The sequence below is a fragment of the Haliotis rubra genome, unplaced genomic scaffold (assembly GCF_003918875.1).
Source record: "Haliotis rubra isolate DU_JTF1 unplaced genomic scaffold, ASM391887v1 Scf1534, whole genome shotgun sequence".
Lineage (NCBI taxonomy): Eukaryota > Metazoa > Mollusca > Gastropoda > Lepetellida > Haliotidae > Haliotis > Haliotis rubra.
Window position 1 is genome coordinate 118,470 of NW_025765486.1, and position 10,928 is coordinate 129,397.

General features: G+C 40.1%; 1 protein-coding gene across 2 annotated transcripts; it reads left to right on the forward strand.

Annotated features, from left to right (window-relative positions):
• The first annotated feature begins 1,027 nt into the window (after positions 1-1,027).
• Positions 1,028-6,923, forward strand: LOC124270664 (golgin subfamily A member 3-like). 2 transcript variants are annotated; one of them, XM_046705700.1, is made up of 3 exons: positions 1,028-1,684; positions 1,895-5,541; positions 6,485-6,923. In XM_046705700.1, the coding sequence occupies exons 1-3, from the start codon at positions 1,052-1,054 to the stop codon at positions 6,876-6,878; spliced, it is 4,674 nt and encodes a 1,557-aa protein (XP_046561656.1). In that variant the 5' UTR covers positions 1,028-1,051; the 3' UTR covers positions 6,879-6,923. The 2 variants fall into 2 exon arrangements, with proteins under 2 accessions (XP_046561656.1, XP_046561655.1); XM_046705699.1 differs by having other exon boundaries at positions 1,028-5,541.
• Positions 6,924-10,928: the final 4,005 nt, after the last annotated feature.

Sequence of the window (10,928 nt, forward strand, 5' to 3'; positions counted from 1 at the left end):
GAAAATAATCTTGTGGTACGTTAAGTTACTTTGATTCTTCGTTTTACCCAAATGACGTGAAAAAACACACACCATGTCCAGTTTTGTAGGTATGTCTTAGGAGATGGAAACCTATCTGTACATGGACATTTGATGTGTTTAGACAAACTTCACACCAACTGGTAATGGGGAACATTTGCGGGCCACCGCTTTAACATTCGCTTTGTTGAGAACCTGTTCTTTGGCCATGACCAGAATTCACTGGTTGTGGGGATCCACATTCTTTCTTGTCATGATGCTTCTGTCAGAGACCTACCAACTGACACACACGGATTTTTTCATTACTGTCGATGTTTTTCTCGGTGAAAGGACTCTCCTTGTTGAAAACGTATCACAAGTCAAATTACAGCTATCACGGTGAATCTACAAGCAGATGAGTCTGTGTTTATGGAGCTCGTAACGAGCGCTTTTTTAGCGTACGCAAATTGTAACTGACCTTTTGTCATATCTATTGTCAACATGGAATTCTGAATAATTAAGAAGCAATGATAAAACTGAAAACAAATTATTGAAGTTTAACCGTATATTTCCGGACAAGGTGTGTTTCTTCTTCAACTTAAAGTCGTTAACATTAATATCTATGAAATAAACCCTAGACAGTGTGTATGATTGAAAGTAAATATGTGTTTTTTTTAGGTGAAAAACGACTTATTCTAACTCAAAATCTTTATTTTTAATGTGCATACGGAAAGTACTATGCAATGTCTCAACCAATTGTAGCGTCCCAAACGACTGGGCAACCCATGCCCATACGACCATTGCGAGATAAGACATGGTAACATTTATGTATGACAAAAAACGCATACCAGGGAATAGTTTTGGTTTATACGTTTTTGAGCAACATAGTTATCTGCGCATTATCTGAAATTCTTGCAACACATTTTCCTTTCTCACAGTACAACTATGCCAAAATGGGAGTGTCTTGCTTTGCCCTTTGACGTCATTGTAGAACCGACATACATGTGATCCGTCATATTGAGATAACAGTTGATGTAACATAGCAGACCAACTGATGGACATGTCTATGGCTGTTGTGTTTCTGTGTATTCTTCTTATAGGGACGCTGTCAGGGCTCATTTTACCGATGACCCAACCTGATGGCACCGCTGATATTTCCAGCATTATAAACCATGTTTCTTCACTTGAACAGACTGTGGCTGATCTGCAGAAAACAACTGGACAGTTGAAAACAGATTTGCAGACCAGTAGGTCACTACACCAGTCAGCAAATAAGGAAATTGCCTCTCTCAAAGATGAAGTTGCATCCTTAAAAGTAGACCTCCGGTTGTCGACAGACGAACTGAACTTTGTGAAGGCGGAAATTGTGAATCAGGGTAAGGGTGATTTGCAGCTGAATCAAAATAATTTGAATTCTACCACTCTTGATATGGCATCCGACAGCGCACAAGTAAACAGTGTGCAATCAGATGTCAAGATGTTGAGAGATCAACTAGATCTTTTGAACACTACCGTGTATGATGTAAAGAGCGTAACAGATGGATTCATTCAAAGGACGTCTCCAATTTTCCAGTTAATTGCACAAAGTCAGTTAATCGAAAATATGAAATCTGCAAATCTTCTCGCCCAAAATACGTCAAAGCAGCTAGCACAGTTTGAAAAAGCCATCAAGGCAACTACAGGAGACATGCTGAATGTGTCACGTGATCTACATTTGATGAATGCAGATCTACAAAGTACGAAGCATAGTCTCAGTCTGACACGATCAGACGTTACAGATTTGAAAACTGACATTGCTGTTGGAAAGAATCAATCTCTTGACAATAAGCACTCATTGTCGCTTATGTCACAGTCGATGCAGTCTTTAATGGGAGATCTGAACACAACTGCAGGAAACATACTGAATGTCACACAAGATTTACAGTCGGTCAATGCAGATCTACAAAGTGCGAAGCAAAATCTCAGTCTAACAAGCTCCGAAGTGACGGCTTTGCAAACGGACATGGAAAAAGAAAAGAATCTATCTCGAGGCAATAAGCACTCCCTGTCGCTTATGTCACAGTCGATGCAGTCTTTGATGGGAGATCTGAACACAAATGTAGGAAACATACTGAATGTCACAAACGGTTTACAGTCGGTCAATGCAGATCTACAAAGTGCGAAGCAAAACCTCAGTCTAACAAGCTCCGAAGTCACGACTTTGCAAACAGACATGGAAAAAGAAAAGAATCAATCGCTTGGCAACAAACAGTCCCTGTCGCTTATGTCACAGTCGATGCAGTCTTTAATGGGTGATCTGAACACAACTGCAGGAAACATACTGAATGTCACACACGGTTTACAGTCGGTCAATGCAGATCTACAAAGTGCAAAGCAAAATCTCAGTCTAACAAGCTCAGAAGTCACTTCTTTGAAAGCTGATATGGAGAGAGAAAAGAATCAATCTCGAGGCAACAAACAGTCCCTGTCGCTTATGTCACAGTCGATGCAGTCTTTAATGGGAGATCTGAACACAACTGCAGGAAACATACTGAATGTCACACAAGATTTACAGTCGGTCAATGCAGATCTACAAAGTGCAAAGCAAAATCTCAGTCTAACAAGCTCCGAAGTGACGGCTTTGCAAACGGACATGGAAAAAGAAAAGAATCTATCTCGAGGCAATAAGCACTCCCTGTCGCTTATGTCACAGTCGATGCAGTCTTTGATGGTAGATCTGAACACAACTGCAGGAAACATACTGAATGTCACAAACGGTTTACAGTCGGTCAATGCAGATCTACAAAGTGCGAAGCAAAACCTCAGTCTAACAAGCTCCGAAGTCACGACTTTGCAAACAGACATGGAAAAAGGAAAGAATCAATCGCTTGGCAACAAACAGTCCCTGTCGCTTATGTCACAGTCGATGCAGTCTTTAATGGGTGATCTGAACACAACTGCAGGAAACATACTGAATGTCACACACGGTTTACAGTCGGTCAATGCAGATCTACAAAGTGCGAAGCAAAACCTCAGTCTAACAAGCTCAGAAGTCACGACTTTGCAAACGGACATGGAAAAAGAAAAGAATCTATCTCGAGGCAACAAACAGTCACTGTCACTTATGTCACAGTCGATGCAGTCTTTAATGGGAGATCTGAACACAACTGCAGGAAACATACTGAATGTCACACAAGATTTACAGTCGGTCAATGCAGATCTACAAAGTGCAAAGCAAAATCTCAGTCTAACAAGCTCCGAAGTGACGGCTTTGCAAACGGACATGGAAAAAGAAAAGAATCTATCTCGAGGCAATAAGCACTCATTGTCGCTTATGTCACAGTCGATGCAGTCTTTGATGGGAGATCTGAACACAAATGCAGGACACATACTGAATGTCACAAACGGTTTACAGTCGGTCAATGCAGATCTACAAAGTGCGAAGCAAAACCTCAGTCTAACAAGCTCCGAAGTCACGGCTTTGCAAACGGACATGGAAAAAGAAAAGAATCAATCGCTTGGCAACAAACAGTCCCTGTCGCTTATGTCACAGTCGATGCAGTCTTTGATGGGAGATCTGAACACAACTGCAGGAAACATACTGAATGTCACACACGGTTTACAATCGGTCAATGCAGATCTAAAAAGTGCGAAGCAAAATCTCAGTCTAACAAGCTCAGAAGTCACTTCTTTGAAAGCTGATATGGAGAGAGAAAAGAATCAATCTCGAGGCAACAAACAGTCCCTGTCGCTTATGTCACAGTCGATGCAGTCTTTAATGGGAGATCTGAACACAAATGCAGGAAACATACTGAATGTCACACAAGATTTACAGTCGGTCAATGCAGATCTACAAAGTGCAAAGCAAAACCTCAGTCTAACAAGCTCCGAAGTGACGGCTTTGCAAACGGACATGGAAAAAGAAAAGAATCTATCTCGAGGCAATAAGCACTCCCTGTCGCTTATGTCACAGTCGATGCAGTCTTTGATGGTAGATCTGAACACAACTGAAGGAAACATACTGAATGTCACAAACGGTTTACAGTCGGTCAATGCAGATCTACAAAGTGCGAAGCAAGACCTCAGTCTAACAAGCTCAGAAGTCACGACTTTGCAAACGGACATGAAAAAAGAAAAGAATCAATCTCGAGGCAACAAACAGTCCCTGTCGCTTATGTCACAGTCGATGCAGTCTTTAATGGGAGATCTGAACACAACTGCAGGAAACATACTGAATGTCACACACGGTTTACAATCGGTCAATGCAGATCTACAAAGTGCGAAGCAAAATCTCAGTCTAACAAGCTCAGAAGTCACTTCTTTGAAAGCTGATATGGAGAGAGAAAAGAATCTATCTCGAGGCAACAAACAGTCCCTGTCGCTTATGTCACAGTCGATGCAGTCTTTAATGGGAGATCTGAACACAACTGCAGGAAACATACTGAATGTCACACACGATTTACAGTCGGTCAATGCAGATCTACAAAGTGCAAAGGAAAACCTCAGTCTAACAAGCTCCGAAGTGACGGCTTTGCAAACGGACATGGAAAAAGAAAAGAATCTATCTCGAGGCAATAAGCACTCCCTGTCGTTTATGTCACAGTCGATGCAGTCTTTGATGGGAGTTCTGAACACAAATGCAGGAAACATACTGAATGTCACAAACGGTTTACAGTCGGTCAATGCAGATCTACAAAGTGCGAAGCAAAACCTCAGTCTAACAAGCTCCGAAGTCACGACTTTGCAAACGGACATGGAAAAAGAAAAGAATCAATCGCTTGGCAACAAACAGTCCCTGTCGCTTATGTCACAGTCGATGCAGTCTTTGATGGGAGATCTGAACACAAATGCAGGAAACATACTGAATGTCACACACGGTTTACAGTCGGTCAATGCAGATCTACAAAGTGCGAAGCAAGACCTCAGTCTAACAAGCTCCGAAGTGACAGCTTTGCAAACGGACATGGAAAAAGAAAAGAATCTATCTCGAGGCAATAAGCACTCATTGTCGCTTATGTCACAGTCGATGCAGTCTTTAATGGGAGATCTGAACACAACTGCAGGAAACATACTGAATGTCACACAAGATTTACAGTCGGTCAATGCAGATCTACAAAGTGCGAAGCAAAATTTCAGTCTAACAAGCTCCGAAGTCACGACTTTGCAAACGGACATGGAAAAAGAAAAGAATCAATCTCTTGGCAACAAACAGGCCCTGTCGCTTATGTCACAGTCGATGCAGTCTTTAATGGGAGATCTGAACACAACTGAAGGAAACATACTGAATGTCACACACGGTTTACAGTCGGTCAATGCAGATCTACAAAGTGCGAAGCAAAATCTCAGTCTAACAAGCTCCGAAGTCACGGCTTTGAAAGATGACGTGGAGAAAGAAAAGCATGCATCTCGGGACAATAAGCAGTCGTTAGCACAGAGTATGCAGAAGATGAAGTCAGTCATGGGAGACCTGCATGCGACACAAGACAAGCTCAATTTGACAAGCTCGGAAGTCACAAACTTGAAAAGAAATTTGTCTACTGTGGAAGGACAGATCTCAAACCTTCGGTAAGATAGCAGTTTTGTTGTTCCTATAGTCTGTATAAGCACACACGTGCTTAGGTCAGACTTCTGTGATAACAAAAAACTACAGGCATTGCTTGTTCAGCATTGACTTTCTGAGTAGAACCAAGCAAATTCAAATTCTCAAACGGTACATTGTTGGTGTATAAGCAATCAATTCATACACAGAAACATCATATACAATATAACGAACAATCACTATGAACGATATAAGACATATTATTTATAGAAGTAGAAGTAGTTACAGTGGAATCAGAGGCCTTTTGGTATCTTCTCTCTGTGGCATATATTTTACCCAGCTTTTGAAATCAACAAATAATAATTATAAAGTGTTCTTCTGTGAACTGGTGGACATTTCTGTTGTTTAAAGCAATACTCATTGTTCATTCACTGGTTCGTTTGTTCATTCAATATCGTCTCGAGCAAGATGTGGCAGCAAATTGTGATCCGTATTCCACACAGCTAAGACATAATGACTCTGACACATCCAGATGGATACAATGTGTGAAGGCCATTTCAGGTGTCCCTCGCCGTGATATTGCTGGAATATTGTTAATATAGGCGCGAAACCAACTCACTCACTCACTCATTCATAATGTGACACAACGTTAATCCCGGGAATGATTTCGAGAATGGCCATGTTCGGCAGCTTGGCTTGAAAGTTCTAGTACATGTGGTCTCCTCTTAAGCAAGTGAAATAAGCGGTGAATGTGTACCCAGCAGGGTGAGATGGTAATCTGATTCTTATACTTCCAACTTCCTAGAACAGAAGGAACGCTTGCTCCACTGCTCCACTTACTGGCTGAATGGAATCGAACACTTTACATGTTAACTTGTTATCATATTATTTTCATCAACACATTCCCGAAATGTTCACGAAATAAGTACTTTCATCAATATGATTGATACAACCTTTCTTTCATTTCAGTCAAGGAAATGATACACCACCTATTGCATTCAACGTGTATGACCCCGCAAACCAGGTTCCTGGAAAACCCCTGATGTTTACCGAACATCACTACAATGCTGGCTTGTGCTACAACAGTAGTACCGGGAGGTTCACTGCACCGGTTTCTGGAACCTACATGTTCTGGACACAGCTTGTACTGACTGACTCCAACTCTACAACGTATGTCTATATCATGAAGAATGACGGATGGATGGCGATGGACACAGATATCAAGGACTACCATGCTTCAGTTATGGTTGTTGATCATGTAGACAAGGGCAGTGATGTGTGGGTGGAGGCGTCAAGTTCCCACAATATCACTTTGAGATTTGCGTCTTCACACTTTGGTGGAGTGTTATTGTCAAAGGACTAATATTAATGAGAACATGTATTACACTGAGTAAAGTATGTTATTTTATGTTATCTTATGTCCTTCTTAGATTATTTGATTTATATAATTGCAATACCTTGGTAAACCAATCATTCACGTGTTAAGGTAATCAGACTCCATTGAGTCCACTCGTCCTATACAAAGCACATTGCAGCTCATACGTTATGTCCCTCTGTCACAACGTTTAACACCTCTGTTATACTGCTGGTATGGAAAGCGCCTCTGTGAGGAGCTTGTTTGCTTGTTTGTTTACTTCGGGACTGTTCAAAAAGTTTCCAGACAGCAGTTTCTAGAAAGCTGATTGTACATATGTAAGAGCAAGACAAGGGTGACTGACGGCTTCCTCCTTCGTTGCGATGTATCTGCTTGTCCAGAATTTAAGAATGGAGGACGTGTCTCACTCGTGACTGCTGCGGCAAATACTGGACATTCCTGAGAGCGGCGAGCACTTCTGTGAAAGGACCTGTTATCTTATGCTGCTGCCAGACATTTCAGCCATTGTATTGCCTTTTGTGATTACTAACCTAATCCTTGGTATTTCAGTATAATTGGTTGTTTGCCCTTTAATCTGAGGTTATTACTGATGTGTCATTTTAGGTTTCCTCGCACTGATTTGTTGGTTTATCGCCAAGTATTAATCAACATTTTCATCATTGAATTTGGTTTACACACAACAAATACACACAAATCTGATTTTTTTCTTGGAAAATTGTAAGTCTGATATAATGAATGATAAAGACGACAATAAGATGGATTTGTTGCAGGTGTAACTGCCGGGATACACCCTACAGCATAATATATGGGTACACCCCATATGGGTACAATGTGTGAAACCCACTTCTAGTGTTCACCATCATGATATTGCTGGGATATTACTAAGCTGGCCATACTCACTCACTCACTCATAAAGCCCAAGAAGAAGATATGATATAGTTTGGTACATTAGTCTATCTTCCTGTCTGTGTTGTAGGATTAAATTCTCAACATTCAAATCTGAGACATTTTCTGAAATGCATAGGCCTATACATGCAGAGATATCTTTCCGTGTGTAAAATGCCTTAAATAAAATGTTTTCCGTAGGATACCTGTTTTGTCTAAGAGTAGCCAGAAGTGTCATTTAAAAGTTTCCGATACAGGTGTAAATATTTTCCATCTTCCTCGCTCTCGCGCTTTGAGCATGGGCCTTGTGCATGGAAAAGGCGCATTAAATTATTATTACAATGGAAACCATCCCAAACTTTGAATACAATTTGTTTAATATGCGTGCTCCATTTGATTCTGCCAGTAGAATCAAGCGATTTGAGAAACCTTCATTCAGCATGTAGCCTATAACTGTAAAGTATGCTTTAGGTCCACCAATAATTAACTGCGGGTGACTGAGGGCTGAATTTATCTCTACACGAATTCACATAGCACTATATGATTGAATGTAGTTTCACTGCCGAATTCGTTGTTACAAATACCATACACACCATATTGTTCAGAACATACATCAAACAGCTGTGAAAACACGTCCCTATATAAAACATGTACCAAGTCACGATTGATTGGCTCATCATCATATAGCTATCTCAAGCGCTTTTTTGTCAGAAGTACTGTGGGACACTGCTACTAAACACCATAACATCTAGTTTCATACCAGAAATTCACAAACGGTTTCCAAGCACCTGCCAGTGTCAGATGGTGATGGGCGTTGCTCATAACCTCAATTACATGTTTCCAGGTTCGGTTTGTTTCAGTCATTTAGCTGGGGTATTGCTATTAAACACACATCCATTCAGAACACAAACATCCATTCCGAACACGAATGAATCAGTTGTGAAAACACGCCCGTATATTATATGTATGTCAAGTCACGTTTGATTGTCCCATCATCAAATAGCTATCTCAAGCGACACCCAGAAACTGTGAACAATTTAAACTAATATATATTTACTAGCTGATACATTAGTACACACACACCCTTTACACTATTGAAAGATCAGTTTGTGGTCTCTATTCAGATATAACACGTACACAAGTTTCAGGGCGCTGGCGGTAAACTGTTCGGTGCTGAATCAGGTTTTGGTATCAAGGTTACACAACAATAGCGCTGGACAGAGTGTTCTTTCTCCCAGTACAGGCGAGGATGCACATGTGACTACGCCGGGTGAAGACGTAGCTATATATTAAGCTAACTCACAGTCGTGAAATACGTAAAACTGTAATTCGAACAAACAGCCGCTGGATCAGTCCATTCCTGTTGCCATGGCACTGAGAGGAAAAGTTGCGCTCATTACAGGTAAGTTTCTTCATGGTGTAAGTTGTGTAAGGATCAGCATTTCATGTCTTTGTATCCCCGGAGATTGGTATGTAAGACACAAGTAGGGAAGAATACAGTGTCAATAGTTGATTGGTAAGGGTGTCGGTTGTGTGAGGATATTGTATGCCTGGAGATTGGTATGTGAGACAAATACTTGTTGTAAGAGGAGATGATGAGCTCACGTTAATCACATCCCTCCCTGTACTGAAGGACCCTTGATTATGAATGGTGAAAACATGTGTCTAATTTCACTATATACACTAAACGCCAAAAGAAACGTTACCCTCCTTCCTTAATGACGGAGGTACCTATCTTCAACTTGCGTTGTGATGCGTGGGCTTCCACTTCTTGGTCTGTCTACGGTGACCCCAGTTTGTCTGCAGCCCTGCATAAAATCTTATAACCGTGATTGAGGGCGTTGGCAACAACTTCGTATGTCGATCCCATCTGCACCATCCCACTGGCTCTATCTCTCTCTTCAGCTGTTAATCCTGGCCTATATCTCGTACTTGTGTATCATATCATCTATTTTAGGCTCTATTCATGCCCTATAGAATCATTCTACATGTGAAATGGATGCAAATACTGCTTGAATATTACTACGTTTTGGCGATTAATATTGCTATGTGTAAACAGAAAATAGAAAATGTTACTTTGCATGTTCCTAAACATTTTTCCACAATATCAAAGACACGTTTTACTTGTTTTCACTAATGCCAAATAGCAGAAAATGTTTTAGAAGACTGGAATAATAGGAATGATTATCTTACAATTTTGCACACTCTACAACAGTTGTTTTTGTTTTAATAGTTGAAATATGGTGACTTTAAATGCCGCAGGCCAAAGCAGAATTTATTTCAACTTTTTTTGGACATCTAAATCACTGTTATTGGTTTATTTCGGCATGGACGAAAATAGGGCAATTTAACTCTTCTGAAAAAGATGCATTTCACCTAAATATGAATGCATTTGAGAAATATGTTTCGTGATTTTGCATAAAGTTGTCTTGTTAAGCTTCTAACATATCTTTAATAGTTTTTAAGTAATTCATAAAGGTAGGAAGGTAACGTTTCTTTTGACGTGTAGTGTATACATTACAAAGCTGTCATTGGATCTTACATCTGTGATCTAATGCAGAGAAGGGGGACACTCAAGTAGGCATAAATAAGTTACATGAAATAAAACCAAATATCGGTTACACCTACTATGGTTGTCTGTCTAGATTTAAAGAGGTCATTATCCGACGATATCGTATATAGGCCATGCTAGATACACTCATGAATATTTGCTCAAAGGTGAAGATCCTCCGTTTTGTATCCCTTGTGATGAGAGAATCACAGTCAAGCATGCCCTGCTTGACCACAGTGATTTTCCATCACAAGGGATAATTATTTTAAGGTAAAAACAATTAAGGATCTTTTTGAAAATGTTAATTATCATTTAATTATTGATTTTATAAAAGAAATAGAATTATTAGATAAATTTTGAATGACATGTTTTGTAAATAGATACATGGACTTTTAACATGGCAGTATAAATTAGCAACTGCGATTGTCAGAAGCTGTATCCTCAAAGGGGGTTAAAGTATAGTACAATTATTGTCCTCCTGAGAGGATACGTAAGTCCGAAAACATTCAAAGTAAAATTTCAACTAACCGATTATTTTTAAAATGTAGTATCTTTGTTATTTTAAATTTCGGCTACATGTTCCTACAATCGTCAGCGGCTGG

Coding starts and splice junctions, on each gene's coding strand:
- LOC124270664 (XM_046705699.1), top strand. CDS start 1,052: ATGGACATGTCTATGGCTGTTGTGTTTCTGTGTATTCTTCTTATAGGG. Junction 5,542..6,484: donor GGACAGATCTCAAACCTTCG/GTAAGATAGCAG, acceptor CTTTCATTTCAG/TCAAGGAAATGATACACCAC.